Below are 18,505 nucleotides of genomic sequence, written 5' to 3'. Positions count from 1 at the left end.
CGGTGCCCAAAGCTCTCCTCTGAAACACGTGGCTACTGCAATTAAGTGGGAGCACAGAATACTGAGGCAATGTAATCCTAAAGCCATCTCGGGCCTCTTTAATCCATTACAGTCATTCCCTGCACTTTCAGCTCAATCTTGCAGATTTCTGCTTTCTCCCTTTGTGATCCTTTTCCGTTTTTCTCTTCCTCCATCTTTCCCATATGTGTCTTTTGCGCGCAGAAATGTATCATGCAAAAAAATAAGTGCCAGCCCCCCAAAAATAAGTGTTGGTGCCCCCCACCAGCAACAACAGCTCAAATTAAGCACTGGGTGCAACTACTGTCCTTCTGTTGACACCTTGATGCTTTCAATAGAAAATCTATTTTACATGTAGGACCCTGCAGGTGGAATATGAAGCTCTAAGCTGTGAGGCCTGCTGGTTGTCAGGGCAGGCAGGGCTCTTTAAACTGTTAAATGGGAAGCAAGCGAAAATGAAAATAATTGCCTTCTGGGGCACAGAATGAGTATAACACTTGCGAACACTTTAATCAGCTGGCAGAAGAAGTGTATTCACAGACACGTCGTCAAGATCTAATTACAGTGCTACTTTTGCGGAGCAGCACTTTAAAGAAGTTGGCTGTGCAGTGCATACGAAGTGTTGTTGGAAGGGAATAACTGGCGCTGAATAGAGGCACAGCCGACAGCAGCACAGCAACACAAAATAACCACAGAGACAAGCTGCCACTCGAAGGTTCCATTGACACACTGCGCACAGCCAGATAAATGGCCTGTGACAGACAACTGTGTACCAATAACTGAGAGAGCGGTTTCCTTATCTGCACATTGCAGATGTTTTTATCATTGTTTCATCAAGAAAGGCCATGTTCAACTTGCAAAACAATATGCTTTATGGGAAATGAGGGGCACGTGGTAGCCTTGTGTTATTGCTGATTTGTGATAGATCCTGTTTTTTCAGATAAAGCAGACAGAAGTTTGATGATTTGGTTTTGCAACTTAGATTATCCAGTCTTTTGTCGTGTGTAGGCAGCACTGTGGCGGGAATCTGATTCAAACAACACACACCTGAGGGGTGAGAGGAGAAACCCTTGTCCAACCTTCTAATCAATGAACCAATCACAGGCCTCTCGCTAATGTCTATCGCCTAGAAACAGGTGCGCAGGAAAACGTATTGAGTACTTTTTGGGGAGAAACACTCTATAAATGTTTAAAATAAATAATAACACAGTGCCTGAATCAGATTCCCAATCACACACAGAGGACAAGGATTAAAGGTTGAGACCCCAAACATGGTCCCACCAGCTAGAAATACAACGTATTAGTTTTGAAAAAAACGCCCTCACCCACTAATAGTGGCATACTTCATCATAGTGTGATGCTGACACATTCCCATGCTAGCCAATGTAAGGAATGGAGCAAAAGAGAGGCGAAACAAATAACAGACACACAAACTGGGATCAAACACACACAAAGCACCTCATTCACAAGGTTAAAACTATCTCAGGTGATACCATACTCAATCTTTATTCCAAGGTTCACCGGATAGGATTAAAAGAAAATCAACAATAGGTTGTGAAACGGGGACATGATCGCCCCTACACCCCAAATAGCTTTTCAAAGGTCAATACGTTTCGGCTATTTTCATCGCCCCTACGGGTCACTCGGCCTTCATCAGGACCCCTTTAATTCATATTTCATACCCTACCTGTAGTGCCTTCAAATAGTGATCAAATATGCCTTTGGGTTCAATTGTCCCCCTGTCTTAGTACGCACACTCAGGATTGCCTACGAGGTAATATATATATACACACATTTAAAATTTTGCACAGAGTCTGCTTAGTCCACACCTTGCCTCTTGCTCCCTCATATTAATAAATTTGCACCCATGTGCCTTTAGCCCCATTAAAATGCATTCGCTCCATGTTCTGTTCCATATCAAATTGGGAATTATTAATGCAGTCTTTGTGCAACGACATTCTTCATCTCAGATGTAAGAAAACAGTAACAAAAATGACTACCCAGTTTTTAGAAATGGGTCATGATGCATGAAATTTTACTAGGACACTATTGGATAAACCTGCTATTCCTCCGTACATGGAAGACACTGAAGTGTTTTTATTTAGGCGAGAACAACAATGGATCTACCGTATCCAAAGTCATGACAGGGAATAAATGAGGACATACCCTAGCATCAACTAAACTGTCAATAATCATTAGTGAGACTCAACAGAGTGCTGTCTCTTTTCACGATTACCCAAGTGATTTGAGGGGTTCTAGTGTGAATCGAAGATGAGATTGATAAGAGTATTGCATGCACGGGAGGAAGGAGGATGGGTAATAATCACCCCTTTAAGATCTATATCGCCTCTTTGGACCCTACCTTACATACCAGTGTTTGGTATTAGATCATAATGACATGCGCTTGGAAGATGCGTTTGTAGCCTTAATTATAAGTGACATGTAAAGGTCCAACCAATTTATTCACTAATGATGGTTGCTGTGGAATATTATGTAATAAACTATAGAAATAAAACAACCCGTTTAAAGGGAGAGAAACCATCAATATAGATAGCTAAACTGGGATTCCTGCTGTTTTTACTGGGACCAATATGGCAACAATAATGGAACATAGTATTATGTAATATACACAATTTAGTGCAATTGGCAATTATTTTTATGCTCAGAGAATCCTTATTTGCACTTTAGTACGGTTAGCATTTAGTGAATTGTGCTAAATAGCGTGATGTAGTGGAGGTTGATCACTAAACATAATTTACCCAGCAAGCCATCATTATCAGGTTTTTGTGCCCATATACCTCTAAAATGGCTGGCGCTCATGAAGATCTTTCTGAGTAAAAAATTCTTCCCACCGCACTGGAACGGGTGTTTGTGAAAGAATTACATTTGTTTATCTTTGTGGTTGTTAATGAATAAAGTTGGACATGAGGGGCACGTTAGTCTGTTTACCGGCGTTAGAGAGGCGCTCATTGTGAAAGAGGACTAGCGATGTCCTTTCAATATGGCAGATGTGTTTTGGCACCATGGAGACAGAACAGTCTAGTTGGTTGTAGGATAGACGCGATCATCTGACCGCAGGAGAAAGGAAATAAGAAGAGAAGCAATGAACGGCTCTGTGACCCACATGGAGTTACATTGGGCAGTTGGGCAGCACTGGTACCTTGACGAGGTGAGCGGGGGGATTTCAATTGAGGGAGAGAATTCAATTAAGGAGGTAAAGAATAATTTGAAGAAAGACCTGTGTACATTTGTCTGTGTTCATATTCAGTGTGACTACAGGGAGGTGATCCCACCGAACTCCAGTTCTGTAGATTGACAATGATAACTCTGTATTTTTTCACACATATCGAGTAACCTGAGCCAGAGGTCACAATTTGGGTTGATGGGCTTGTGACGGATGTTGTTGCACAAAAACTGCATTAATAGTTCCCGATTTGGTATGGAACGGAGAATGGAGTGCATGCATTTTGATGGGACTAAGGGCACGTGGGTACAAATATATTAATATGAGGGAGCAAGAAGCAAGGTGTGGATTAAGCAGACTATGTGCAAAATTTTAAATGTGTGTTTGTATATTCCCTCGTAGGCAATCCTTAGTGTGTGTACTAAGACAGGGAGACAATTGAACCTAAAGACATATTTGATCACAATTTGCAGGCACTACTGGTAGGGTAAGAAATATGCATTAAAGAGGATCGATGCTCCTGAGGAAGGCAGAGTGACCCGTAGGGGCGATGAAAATGGCCGAAACATGCTGACCTTTGAACATCTATTTGGGGTGTAGGAGTGATCATGTCCCCGTTTCACCACCTATTGTTAATTTTCTTTTAATCCTATCCGGTGAACCTTGGAATAAAGATTGACTATGGTATCACCTGAGATAGCTTTAACCATATGAATGAGGTGCTTGGTGTGTGTTTGATCCCCGTTTGTTGGTCTATGTTATTTGTCTCTCCTCCCTTTTGGTCCATTCCTTACGTTGGATAGCGTAGGAATGTGTTAGGATTGTCCTATGATGAAGCATACCACTATTAGTGGGTGAGAGACGTTTTTTCAAAACCAATATGCTGCATCTCTAGCTGGTGGAAAGATATTTGGGGTCTCAACCTTTATTCCTTGCCCTGTGTGTGTGATTGGGAATCTGAATCAGACACCGTGTTATTTATTTTAAACATTTATAAAGTGTTTCTCCCCAAACAGTACTCAATACGTTTTCCTGCTCACCTGTTCCTAGGCAATAGGCATTAGCGAGAGGCCACAGTCCGATACAAAAAAACACACAAAGTGTACAAAGGCTGACAAGGGAGTTGGTTCTAGGCCTGGAAACTCAAGGTTTGCCACAATTTCCTAAACAAGTGATTGGCAGAGTTTATTAATGAAGAGGCTGGGGAGCATTACCGAAATGTGCATGCACCTTTACAGAAGTCAAACACAATAGAATACAGAGAAGCATAACAAAAATGTATTTAACCATATGCTGACACAGTGGCTCTCCTTCTCCAGTGCTCATGCTGCAGTCCCTCTACGCTGGTCTCTGCTGCATTGAATTCTCGATGCCAATTCAGGCGCTGCTCTCATGCTGCTGAACATCAGCGCAAGGATCGGCTGGAGTGGGCTTCCTCGATGCTCCTACAGTCAGTGCGGGGCCTGTGCCTGCTCTCCACCCAGCAGTCCTAGACAGCTGGGTGGAGAGGTTTTACACTGCGCATGTCAGGCTGGCCACCACAAGACGGACTGCCAAAATGACATGCGCAGTGTAAACTGTGGAGTTAACATCACTCCCCTGCTGCCAGTCAGCAGCAGTGGCCCCACCCCAAAACATGATTCTGCTGGGAAAAGGGAAAAATAAAATGGTAACAAATGAATTTTATTACCATTTTATTTTTCACCTTAGAGGAGCTGCCACGGGGGGGAGGAGGGTGGGCAACACTCCTTTGCCCTAATAGAGAGGCCAATGCGGACTAAGGGAGAGTCTCTGCTGGTGCCCCTGCCTATATACGGATCGACGGCAGTAGCATCAAATGTAGTGCTGCCTGCTGCCTACGTCTACTCTGGCACCCCCCAGCATTTTCCACTGGTAAGCGGGGTTGCCACCTTTTCCAAAGAACCACTGGCCTTTTCTTCAAGTCATTTTAAGATCTTGAAAGACTCAAACATGAACATTTTGCAGATGCTTTCCTAGACTCTACTATACTGTGTTTGTGTTATAGGAATGGGGCATTAGGCAAGACTCTTGTAGTGCAAGATGCCAGGCAGAGGAGGCCGGGTTAATGCACCTGGTGTGAGATTTCCCTGGGTAATATGACACTATACAAATCATCTTTATAAAGTTTGCTCTTTTTTAAGAGATGGCTTTTATGTCTTTGTTTACTGTAAGTATCAGCCAGTCATCATTAAGTCAGCAAATCCAAAACACCCAAAGTGTATTTTTGTGTTTTTACTGTTTTAAGGATGTGATGATTAGGGCAAAAAATACCAGCTTTAGGTGCTTTGTAACAATTTCTGTACCAGTCAGAACAATAAAATGTTAGTCATGGCAGTAAAGAAACAGCCAATTAGAAACCACACTGGTAAGAGGCCGGTCAAGGAAGACCTACCTGTGAACTGCTGCACTTAGTATCAAGCAATAATCCAAACAGGCTAGTCCATCCAGCCACAGTCAGACTCAGGTTCTTATTATTGGGAGGAGTTTGAATGTGCCTACTGAGCAGTATTTTCTGCATCATTTTAGTTCTGGCCTGGTTGGAGCTTCTTACTATTGTGGTTGTGCGAAGGCTTTAACTTACGTATAAGGTGACATTTGTTTTTAGAAGGTGGCCCTGATTGTCACATGGCACTAAAGACCGTATTGTGGGAAATATCGTGAATTGTAACAGTGTGAATCCTGACTTTTTAATCCTAAACACTTTACATGCTGGGACTAGTAGTTTTCTCTTTTCCTATCGCAAAGACTGGGCATACAAATCCTCATGCAAAGTACACCTGGTTGTTAAAAAGCAAACAAGACTTGTGATCAACAGTAACCTTCCATTTCAGGGGCTCTGAAATAGTTTGAAGTTCTTTTTAGAACTTTTCGTTGCTCAAAAGGGTGTAATTTCTGATACATTCCCATGGGCTTCATTATTTGGCTTTACTCACAAGAGAATGATACTAAAAGTGTCACACGTTTGTACTTTGAATGCCACTCAACAGAACATTGAAACCATGGAAATGCCACATACAAGTCATCTGAAAACTCGGCAGCTATGTAAAACCGAAATTCCTGCATGTCCATCTGCCGCTGCTAAGTAACCACTAGTGTCAGGTATATGTACATGTGCCTGCTGTGGAATAAGTAGCAGATGAAAAATGGTAATGTTTTGTCTGACAGATTTCAGCACTTGGGCTGGCTGATCACATAACTGTTTCAGTACTTTGATGAAGTTATAAGAAAAAAAAATAATCATAAATATTTTTTTAAATGGGTCCAAATTTGCCTCAGTCAAATTTTCATTGAACCTTAGAACCATTGTGTTGTAAGAGGACAGTTAGACAAAATACAAGTTTAAAATGAACAGATTAAGGAAAAAAAAAAATCAAGCAGGTAATGGAGTAGTTTCAGAAAGGAATGGGGCATTGTAGATTTTGTGAGACGAGGTGCCCCCTGTTATTTGTGGAGATTCTAAATAAAAGAACTCCTTGCACAGTAATTACTTAAAAGTACCTCATCCATGTTTTGTGCGAACAGCCAAACATGATTCAACATAGTGAGACAACCTGAGTCTCACAGATGTACTTAAGTAACTCATTTAGCCTGCATTTTGTGCACTTTTAGAAAAAACTATAAGAGCACTGAGCAGGAAAGAACAAAATCTAAGGGTCCAATTTAGAGTTTGGCAGAGGGGGTTACTTCATCACAAACATGATAAATATCCTGTCCACCTTATTACGATCCCATTATATCCTATTGGAATCGGAATACGACAGTCAGGATATCTGTCACGTTTGTGACAGAGTAACCCGTCCGCAATACTCTAAATTAGGCCCTAAGTCACTCTGCTTGGCCGCAGCTCTGGCTACATCATGGAAGTCTTTGCCCACTATCATCAGTCTAGAACGCAAGATCTGGAGGCTACAACCGGCATGCCATGTCCCTGATTTAGTTTGAAAACAGCATTTGGAGGAGTCCCTTTAAACAAAGAAGCCTAAAACCCCCCCAAAAAAACAGTCCTTTTACTTCATGCAAAAACTCACGTGTCCACATCAGTTTACTGGTTGTCTACTCGTGGGCAATGCAGGGCATCACTTTGTTAGTTTCCTATGAGCAGAAGAGTATCCCTGCATAAATCAGACATTTTCAGGTGGTTCCCTTCTGCCAATATGAGGGACAAATGTGAAGTGCGGTGGCAGTTTCACAAGAGTACATGGACCACTCCAACAATAACTGCAGTATTTTAGTGAGTTCTGAATTTTTTATTTTCTTTACATCTTTGAGTTTGTACAGATTACATACTATAAAAGCACATGAAATACAGCAAAAAAATACGAATATCGCTCACAATTAAAGGAGAAATTCATAGATTCAAGCATTTAAACGGTCTCCTTTTTCCCACTGAATATACAACATAGTGAATTGAAGAGTGGCAAATGTCATCATTTTCCACATTAAATAAAAACCTAAAAGCCACCCGATAATCTTTAAAGTTCATCAAGACTAAAACCAGTTTTAAAATAACCCCTGAAAAATAGCATAACATTTTCAAAAGAATATAAAGTGCATAGTCGATTGTCTTGAAATGTCATCACATGGACACAAAGCAGCTTCTTGCTCCAACGACCCATAGTGGGAAAGCTACCATTTAATGAACCACATTCAATCTTAGTTGCATCAAAATCAAACAATGGTGGGTCCTTTCTGGCAAAGGTATGGTTGAATCCCTTCCCTTGAATGTAAGTGCAGATAATTTTTTACTGATCTATAAGCGCTCTCACTTCAAGCCTTTTTGTGTCCATGTTCAATATGGATGTTGGATTTTGAAGTGTGACACTTTCCTTCAACATGTCAATACTTTTTTTTATATAATCGATCCACAAAATCTTAAAAACAAAGTCAAGAGCAAAAAAAGTATTTTATGATAGTCTTGGTAAAGTTGGTTTTAGTTTTGGCCCATATGGACAGCCGAAAGAGTCCAGGCTGTATCTTAAGATTATCATTCCGGTGTGTCAACCTTAAACCTTTATGTGTTATAAAAGTTGAGTTAGACTGTGGGACTGCTAAGAGCTTTCTTACAAATTGTTTCTGCACCTTTTGTAAAGCATGAATAATGGTGCAACTCCACTATCAAACATTTGGTTTTATAATTAATACACATTTCTTTAAAAGGTTTCTGGACGAATTTTGTCCCACATCTAAAGATCTCTTCCATTAACTGGGTAAGCTGCTTACTTTTCGTTTTCTGAAGATGATAGTTGTTGCCAAGAAAATCAAAATGTTTAGCAAGACATAAAAAAAAATCCATACATTGCTAAAGTAGATATCTTTTATATTAGGTCTACAAATTTTTACTTTGCCAAGGCTACAAATCATAATATCATTGTTACTTAGATTGACTTTCAAATCTCTACAATCCATGAATGCATGACTACCCTCGTACCATTAGCTGTTCTTGCCATTAATATAGCATTGTCGGCATAAAGTAAAATGCGGGTTGAGCAAGATCCTACTCTAGAGAGGTCTAGTCTTTTAGTTTGTAGAACTATATACATTTTGTTGATGTATAGGGTGAAGAGAAAAGGAGCAAGCCAAAACCTTGTATGACCCCTCTCTTCACCTTAATATAAGGTGATGAACAATCCTCATTGGACCATACCGAATTCTTGCAACTGAACTCTGATACAGTTGGGCAAGAAGAGTGACAATATCTTCTGGTGCACCCAGTGTTGCCAAAGTGTGCCACAATTTGGAATTATTAACAAGATCAAAGTCACTGATCAGGTCCATTAAACAAAGATGAAAGAAAGATGAAGGTGATCATGTTTAGCCTTGGTATATTTCATAGCTATCAGGCTTGAACAAATACATTGTTCTGTCCCTCCTGAAGCCATATTGTGATTCACTAAGAACGTAGCTTTCCTCAGCCCAGGCTTCTAATCCTCCCTGTACAACTCTACCCAAGATCTTCACAGACGAAACCAAGAGGGTGAATGGACAGTAACACCTGGGACCTGATCAACCCCCCTTTTTAAACATACGGCCCACTATGGTCTATGTCTGAGACTGGGAAAAGATCCCTGACCCTGCTGCATAAAAAAAAATAAAAAAAATAAAAATAAAAAGGTGTTAAAATGGGGGTCCAAAAATCAATTGTATGTTTTATCAGGTCCCATCTTGACCAGGTGCCTTCCCTTTACTACACTTCTCTATGACCGAAGTGACCTCACCCAAGAAAATCTAAGCAGGGGAGCCATAATTTTTAACTGCTTCCGTTTCCCTCAGTCATGTGAGCTGTTAGAGCCACCATCTTCCCAATCATTGAATACAGTACCAAAGTGGGTAACCAAGTCTTGACACAAAATCAAAGGGTCCAACTGTGGAGCAGCAGCTTTCTTAAAAAGAATTGTAACTTGTTATTTCTCATTTCACTTATGTGTACCAATTTAGCCCAGGCCTCTTTATGGACCTCTAGTCAGTAGGTAGTTATACCTATGTCTGAGGGATTTTATAGCCTGCGTGTCTCCTTTGTAAGGCCTCTTTCAAATGTTTGTGAGCTACTGTCCATGCATGATCAAATACGCTTTGTAGTTTATTTGTACAGTTCCTGGCTGGCTTTCTGAAAAATGAATTATTAGTCACCCAAATTGACTGGAACATCTCAACTGGTTGGCATGCTTCTACTTCCTCATTCAGATATATTTCAAAATCAGATCTATGGTTTTTAATTAAGGTAGTAAGCAACTGTTGCCGATAACCTCAGTCCACCTAACTCTATGCCCAGTTTGTCTCTCCACTGCTATGTTCATTAAGCAGCTTGTGTTGGAAAGCCGATTTGACCAAATTAAGGGTTGCTATGAAAATATTATGATCACTCAATCCAGTAGGGCGAGCAATGCCATAAAAAACTGTCTCACATGTACTACAGGAAATTAAAATATAATCAGTGGTACTACCCACACTCCTTCCATTAAAAGTTGGTATTAAAACTGGCAGTGTGGAGCAAAAGCTTACTGTGCTTATTAAGGACATTGTTGAGGGTACCTTCATATTTCTTATGCTTAAAATAGGATTTTCCCCAGCCATTAGAATCTAACATTCCACAGACTTGAGGTGGGAATAGACATATACTAGCTTTGAAGTCCCCCCACTCACACTATGACAATATCTCTCCTCCAGTTGGTGAGGAGGTTTTGAAGTCCAACCTGAGGGCATTAACTAAATCAACTCATGAAGTCAAAAATATTGGTGTTGAAATTAAACACCAAGTCGAGAAATCTCTACAATGCCTAAACCAAAATTTGGTAAAACGAGGAGGCCAGAAGACGTTTCAGAACTCTAGTGGAGAGGTGAACAGAAATCAGAATTGCCAAACCACCTTTAGCCTTTCCTGAACTTGCATGAGAGGCAAGAGTGAAGAAAACAAAGCCAGCTAAATAAAAAATGGTTTAATGCAGGTTTCTTGCATACATACAATTTAACAATCAAAAAAGTTTTCCAACCAGGCCATATTACATAATTTACTCTCTATTCTCCACATTATTCTAGAAGGCAAGCCTTACATTATCAGTGGAACTTCGTGATGGGCTAGCCAGTTAGACAAATAAATCTCTTTGTATGGTGCCCTTAATAAATGACTTACTGGGGGGATTACTAATGTTGTAAAATATTGTCTCAATGGGCTCTGGCAGTCAGTCTATGGGCCCCATTACTATCTCGGCAGAATTGCCACTGAGACCACCAATATAGCGGGGGTGAGGCTGCCATCATGCCGGCAGAAAAGTTGTAGCCCGGTGGAAACAGTGCAGGAGCTGCGACCAAGGCTGTTGCATGCAAGCATCCTCTGAATGTGCTTTGTCTGCAATAGCAAGGTCGTAGGCAGTTCAGTGGCCCCTCCTGTGGCCCCCAGCACTGGCTTTCAACCAGCTTTTACATGGCGAGGACCCCGCCATGAAGAGGCAGGCAGAAAGTGAAACCGTGATCAGCACAGCGGTGCATAGTTGACCACGACTTCGACCGCCGCCAACCCGTCAGGATCCATGATCCTGGTGGTGTGGACAGTCTCCTGGTGGTTGGATCACCAGGATCATAATTTGGCAGTAGGACTGCCAAGAGTGCAGCAGCCCAACCGCCACCACAAGTTTGGCAGTCTGTGGACCACCAAACTCGTAATTAGGCTCTATGTCTTTAAGAGAATCCAGGGGAGAAAATTGATTGAGAGTTCTGCGTTATTTAAGGAGTTGCAGAACCCACTTCGATTTCCTTACCTCCTTTATATGCTATACCCTACCTTTCGACCCCATTTCTTTGGTTATCCTAGAACTTTTCATCTCTTTTGTTATAACAAATATTCAACATCAAATGTCCCTAGAGATGAGCCAGTGATCTTGCAGGTGACAGATATTTGCTGTGACTGTTTTTTTTGATTCATTGCCTGTCAGTGTCATTATTTTCTCACAGCATAAGGAAGATATGCGTTATAATCTGATCTGAGTCTTCTGTATGACAATGTCTTGAAATTAAGTATACGAGATGTTCTCTGCTCCTGGTGGGGCAGGCTGTAGCTGGAATACACTGAGAAACATATGTACAGGCGGCTTTGTCAGCACTTTATGAAGTTACAGACACTCACGTATCATTCCAAGACTATTCCATTCCAACACTGATCTGTACTCACAAGGCTTCAATGTACAACTGATTTTTCGCACAATAAACTCTTAAGGTGAGACCACGTAGGTAATTTCAGGGACCCTTTCACTCAGAGATAGGACTGTGAAATGTGCTTCGGCAATTTTTCTGTTTGGTTCTCTTGAGCTTCATTTTTTTTCTTAATGCTGAACATAGGTCTTCAATGCCATCCATTGTTAATGTTCTTCTCACCACACTTTGCAACATTTACATCAGTACTTGCTCTGACATGGATGCCAATGTAGGGAGTTCTAATTTTCTTGGCGAAAGAATTATCAAACTTCACAATATACAGACCTTTTACAGAAACACATTTTCACTCCTACCTCCAATCAGTGGTCAAGATGAAAACATCTTTCTCATTTAATCACTTGCAACGCTGGTTTCAGTTTTATGAAATTTCATGGCTAAATTTTAATCAGATTATAGGTACCCAGGCACACCACACGTGTATCAGGTCTTTTCTCCAGGTATACCTTCCCTTATAGTTCTTAATGGTATCTAAATTGTAATTCTCTCCCCAGCTGATTTAATGTTCCGTGTGAGAATCCCTTCTGCTCTAATCAGGTGTTTGTGAAATTTGCATAATTTGCTTTTGTGTAATTTCATGAAATTGCAAAAAAATGACATGAAATTATGCACAATACATGAAGCGCGAATCTGCCATTTAGCAATATATTTTTACACAAAATGCATCTTTGTGAAAATTTTTGACAATAGGACGCATTTTGCAGTAAAACAGTGCACAAAACATTAATGTAGTGAACAACAGCTGCATTAGCTTCCACACTCCATGCTATAACTTTGCCGCAAATAATGATGTAATTATGCAACATGCTACAATTGTGTCATGTTGGGCAGTTAGCGTAATAATTGAAATTATGTTAAGTATTCCACCGTGCAATTGCCATACTAATTTGTTTCTGATGCTATTCCCCTGCTCGACCACTTCTACTCAATTGGATTTCAATACCCACTACACCTTTATTCTCTTTAATTTTGCCATATCTAGGCTCATCTTCGTCATTGCCTTTGAAGGGTGCCTTAAATCCTTTGCAACTTTGGCTCCCTAACATATGGACGAGAAAGCTCCTTCTCAGATCTGTTCTTTGAATTTGGAGAACATATATTTTTGGAAAAACTTTTCCCTCAACAGTTGTTTGGGACTCGCTATAGAGAGAGCTGTTAGCAGGTCACCGCATTGCCTCCATCTGGGTGTTGGAAGAGAGGCTGTGCAGGTACAGGGGACTATGGCTTACGCAACCTCTCTCGGTGAGCAGTAACCTTTACAGACCTACCCCTTTCTGTTGCAATATGATAACACAAAAGCCTACACCTTTCTTAGATCGGTTTATGAATCCCTTTGGTGACCAGCACAAGGGATAGTCGCAGATACATGAATCCCACAGAGGCACACCTTCCCACCTCTAGGTGTTCCACTACCTACAGACGTGGTTAGGTGTCTTCTGTACTGTAGCTTCTCCGTCACTACGTTTGCACACAAGGTTTAAATGTCTACTTGTGGAGCTCTACCTCATTTTCTCATCATCATAAGGGGTGTTCACTATTCCATGCAGTCTGTATTCAACAGCTCAGGTGTACTCCACACCATACTTGGGCCATCATTTACCTTTTGTAGAGAGAAGTCCCACTGTAAATCGGCAGAGTTCTTGTCCTGTAAACTTTAAGGGGTTGGGGGCACGTGCTTGGTTTTCCACAATGGACCACCAGCTGGCTCTGCCATCTTAAACCTTAGCATTATCCATTAAAGGGCCGTTGGTCAATGTATGTTATATGGTCTGCCCTATTTATAGCAGTCCTACAGGTAATTTTACCTATTAAAAGTCTGGTGGCCCCAAGCAAGAAACAACAAAAATACGCACAATGTGCAAGGGAATAAAATCTCAGCACGAGAGTAATTAGTCTTTTCTTTTACAGAAACAACCTCCATTTCACTTTGAATAGAATCAAGTCCACCTCTATTTTCTTCAAATATACCTCACACATCTCCTACATTACACACCTTTTGGTGCCTTTAATTATGCCTTAATTCTGGGGTGAAATATTTAGGTAAAGCATTGTAACAGGATTTGTGCCTTGTGTAGTCGTTCTGGGGAATGTGCCTTTTCTTTCAGGCAACAAAATTGGAGTTGGTGGTAGTCTACCTAACTCTCAACTCACTATATCATTGAGGTTGTTTGAAATCTAAAACCATGGAATCACTGGTACCTCCACGTGAGGATATGCAATACTCTAAAATCATTGAAAACGCAGTCCATGTTACGCACGTTTATTGAAACATGCATCAATAACACATTAACGGTGATTTGGTTTAAGGGCCAACCTGTTAGCTGTAGTAGCTGACGTCCCCCTTAGACACACCGCGGCTTCCTCAGAATCTCCTTTAACATCCTGGTGGTTTAATTACATTAGAGTGTCTGCTAAAAATTAGGTATGCTCAAAAAGTGGCTAACCAAAAATATTAGGAGTTTTATTTATTTATTTATGTTTTTAAAAAAGGTAACACGTACAGTTACACAATTTGCCTGTCTTTCTGTACTGTTATCCATATTCCATATTTTTTCTAAGAGCTTGTAAATTACTTACAAAGTAGTTGGAAATATTCTAATTGCTTTATGCAATGCATTTATACCCCAACGAAATGTACATCAAACTCTTTATACCACTTAAATGTGGACCAAATGAAAAAAGACACTGCGACGTAATGTGAGCCCTAGAAACCGACTTGCCTCCACCCAAGTCTGTTCCCCTTTTCCCCTTACCTGACGGTTGAGTCGTATGGAGAGGATGTTGCTGGAATAGCTGTAATTGCAGATCTCGGTGCCTTTCTTGAAATGGTAGACGTTCATCTGCCGGGGCTTGATGTGGCTGACCACCACTACCAGGCTGCTGGAGAAGAGCCTCTCCACAATGTACACCTCCGGAGTCTCATCTGGAAGGACCCGGAAGCACAATGTCACTTCAGCAGCTCAAGTGTGAACACCGAATCAGTCCATATATTTTGCAAATTATAATAAATCACATTGTCGGTCTAATCTTGTGTGGCCCTTTGACACTGCCCTTCTCTAGGTGCTTATGACGACACATTACAAATGTCTGCACCATGTACACCCTTTTAGGAATATGAATGTTTTCAGGTGTTAAATCACCACATTTTCTTTCTCTGGGAAACTTTTGTTTTGAGGTCTGCAGTGGCTTTTGATGACTTAATATTGGCTGCCATTTGGACTTAGTTTAGAGAATCGATGATTTTATTTCCAGACCCTTCTAATGGCTCTGGCTAGTTAGAGTACCGCAATGCCATACTAGTAGCAGTTGCACGCTATGTACTGACGGATAACATAACATAACTTAGCATAAAATAACACATCATAACATGACAGCCACCACGGTGAGGCAAGAGTATCTATACGCAAAACCCATGCCCTGGTGCATGGTGGCCTTTACATAGGACAGATAAGGAAATTAGTGGTGAAGGATTTCTGTTATAGATCACATTTAAAACAATTATGGAATATGAAATATATAATGTCTTAGCTTTGCTAAAATGCATTGAACAATGCATTCACAATCCAATTCATTCTGTGTGCCAGCTGCTCCTTCACAGTATTAGCCACACAATCCCCAGGAAGTGTGGGAAGACGAGTTGTCAAAGGGGAATATGTATTTGAATAGATTTCTGCAGCATCTTCCTTGTTATAGAAGGGAAGTAATCAGCCATAGTAGAATCAGACTCAACACACAGAAGGAGTAAACGAAGTGGAGGGATTTCCTTTGTAGTTCAGCAGTCTTAACTGGAAGGGACACATGAGTGAGTTGGGTGGCAGGATTGAACTCTACAAACTTCAAAGAGAGAAGCACCACTTCAGATTTTATGTACATGAGCGTACGCTTCTAATGCCACAGAGCATATGCTTAGGACAGAAACTGCATCACCTTTGGATAAAAGGTGAAGAGAGAAACTTGGAAATTTTAACAGGCTTGGCTTGGCTAGGCATCATCACAATTGACTTACTCATTTACTTTTTAAAAGGTTCTACATGATCAAATCGAAGGGCAGAATGCCTATGCATGGAGAGGTGTTAAGAGCCTATGCCTCGAATGATGAAGGGCCTGATTTAGAGTTTGGCGGATACATTTCTCTGTTACAAACATGACTGATATCCCATCCTCCATATTACAAATTCCATAGGCTATAATGGAATTGTGATATGGTGGATGGGATATCTGTCATGTTTGTGACAGGCTTACTTCCTGGCCAAACTCTAAATCAGGTCCTAAATCTCACCTCATGGAGTACTGGAGATAGTTGTCTTTAGCTCTGTCATGAAGTTTGCTCCAGCATTTGGCCTGAGGATGGTAGTGCGGATTAATGCTAACCCATAGACCTAAAGGGGTATGGTCCGGTCAGAAAACCTACTGCACTATAGAACTTTCTTCTTTTGGTTTGAGAGTGCAGCTATTGCTAAGGCAGAGTGTTAGGAAGAAGTAGAGATTTCTCTAGGTTTTTCCAATGTAACCTCTTTCTTGAGTCTGGGGTGCATAAAGTTCTGAGAGAGAGGAAGCTGTTGTGACCCTATAGGAACCCCAGTGGATCAGCTGGTACTGGACATGTCTTGTGGACCAGTTAGAAGAGGTGTGAAATCCCTCAGGAATCTAGGATAAATGATCTTCAGCCTGAGGAGCCAGTTCTAAAGATCTGAGGAATTTTCTTCCAGATTGCAGTACTACCAGAACCTACATATAAAAACTTCACACTTCAGAAAATGTTACTTCTGGAAGACAGTACAACCTGTCAAGCATACACAAAAACAGACTAAACCTTGGTAGCTCCAATTTAGCAGTTTGCCATGCTCTGAGCTTGGTTTAGGTTTGAGGAAATCCTTCAAAGATTCTTCACAAAAATGAGTTTATCATTTTCAATCAAATGGTTTAGATCTTGTAGGGGCCTGTTGGGAGTCTAGACTGTCAGTGTCTCCCCTCTAACCTTGCACTCAGATTCCCTATAATCCTGAATAACTGAGTTTTCCACGCTTTGCTACAGAATACTGGGAATTCTAGAAATACTTGATAAAATACATATATAATTATTTAAAATTGTACATCCAGAATCTGACAATAAAGGCAATCAATAAGCATAATATGGAGTTTAGTTAATTGGGAATGGATGTTAGCATACCTAGTAAAGTAGTTGGTAATTAACATTTAATTCTCTAATCTTGCATAGAAAAGGGCTGACCTTTCTTTGTATGAACTTCAATTTTGGTCTTATCTTATAAACTGATCCCTTACACAACCTACCTGTTCTTTACTGTTTGAAATACTGTAGTTGTAATGTAGGCATGTTTAAAACAGAAGTAACAGAAGAGCTAATATAAACCCTTTAATTCATCAAGTGGTCTAAGTAGCAAGTTCCTTTTTTCCACAGCTTAAGGAATTCTAATATGATATGATTTAAGCATCTGAAACAAAGCATACACAATACACATTTGGGTTTTAAAATGGCTATTAAAGATGGCTTGGGAAAATTACTTTGTTTTAGGAAAATGTTTATCACAGTCTTTATCCTACAACATATAAGTAGCCTTCCTTTTACATGGTGTTTATGTGGACTGTAAAAAGTGCTTGAGGCTCCCATGCAGAAAATATATTTGATATTGATTTACTACACTTCTCAACATGTATTGGGCCCACCTTCATAGTAAGATAATGATCTGCACCAAGTAAATATTTGCAAAGGGCACGAATATAGGCCGACCATGAGCCAGCCTAAACACAGGAGCACTGAGCCATTTCCAGTGCTCAGAAGGAACATGTTAATTATGAATCTGCTTTTCTTGATTAAGGGCTTTAAAATAAGTTATCTTTCAGAGCAAAACATGATGGGAGTACTACAGTTTGGTATATACAGTTTGGTATATCTGACGCTGTTAATCAGGAGGGTCACATAGAAAGGTGGCTCACGGTTTCATTATTAGTTTGTATGCTCAGATTTTCAAATTTCAAAACCACAGGAGAACCAAGCAAAGACAAACTGCACTGGCCCATGGCCAAGCAGAAAAATGAGATACACTGAAGAAGTAGTCAAGAAAGAGGCCCTCGGGTCAGAACAATTAGAGATGGTACCAGGTATGCTGCGGTGGTTGCATTTCACATTAGCTCTCCCCAAGTCTACTTCATGTTGCCATTTCATTCCCCACTCCCATCTTGAAATAAGATGTCTTTGCAAATTTCTACTCTCACCAGCCCCCTGTAGTAGACATCAGTAGTAGAGACAAAAAGATTGTTGTTTGAGAAGAACCAGACAAGAGCGGGCCTGTGTCTTTGAGGATGTTCTAGACCCTTGGGATCCAGGGTCTGGATTGTCTGGCAAGGTCTGAACCACTTGTGGTAGATTCTACAGTCCATTAATTTTGCAGCCAGTTCCGATCAGGCATGTGGTGCAGACGATTGACAGAATTCATCAGAATCTGGACCCGATCATTCCTAATAAAGTGCTGATAACCATTGCTTAATGAGGGGACCAACTGCATTCAACACCAAGAGGCACCTATCGCAGTCAAGGTCAACATGTGAGCGCTTGCTTTT

The 18,505-nt window shown here is 40.7% G+C and overlaps 1 protein-coding gene across 2 annotated transcripts in view; it reads right to left on the bottom strand.

The window, feature by feature from the left end:
• WIPI1 (WD repeat domain, phosphoinositide interacting 1) overlaps positions 1–18,505 on the bottom strand; it is a 188,648-nt gene that overhangs the window by 97,597 nt on the left and 72,546 nt on the right. For both annotated transcript variants that reach the window (XM_069199848.1, XM_069199849.1), the window contains exon 3: positions 14,680–14,849. In XM_069199848.1, the coding sequence (XP_069055949.1) occupies positions 14,680–14,849 (170 nt within the window). The remainder of the gene's footprint in view (positions 1–14,679; positions 14,850–18,505) is intronic.

The sequence above is a fragment of the Pleurodeles waltl genome, chromosome 7 (genome assembly GCF_031143425.1).
Source record: "Pleurodeles waltl isolate 20211129_DDA chromosome 7, aPleWal1.hap1.20221129, whole genome shotgun sequence".
Classification (NCBI taxonomy): Eukaryota; Metazoa; Chordata; class Amphibia; order Caudata; family Salamandridae; genus Pleurodeles; species Pleurodeles waltl.
The sequence above is the reverse complement of the archived record's forward strand: the minus strand, read 5'-3'. Positions and strand labels throughout refer to the sequence as shown.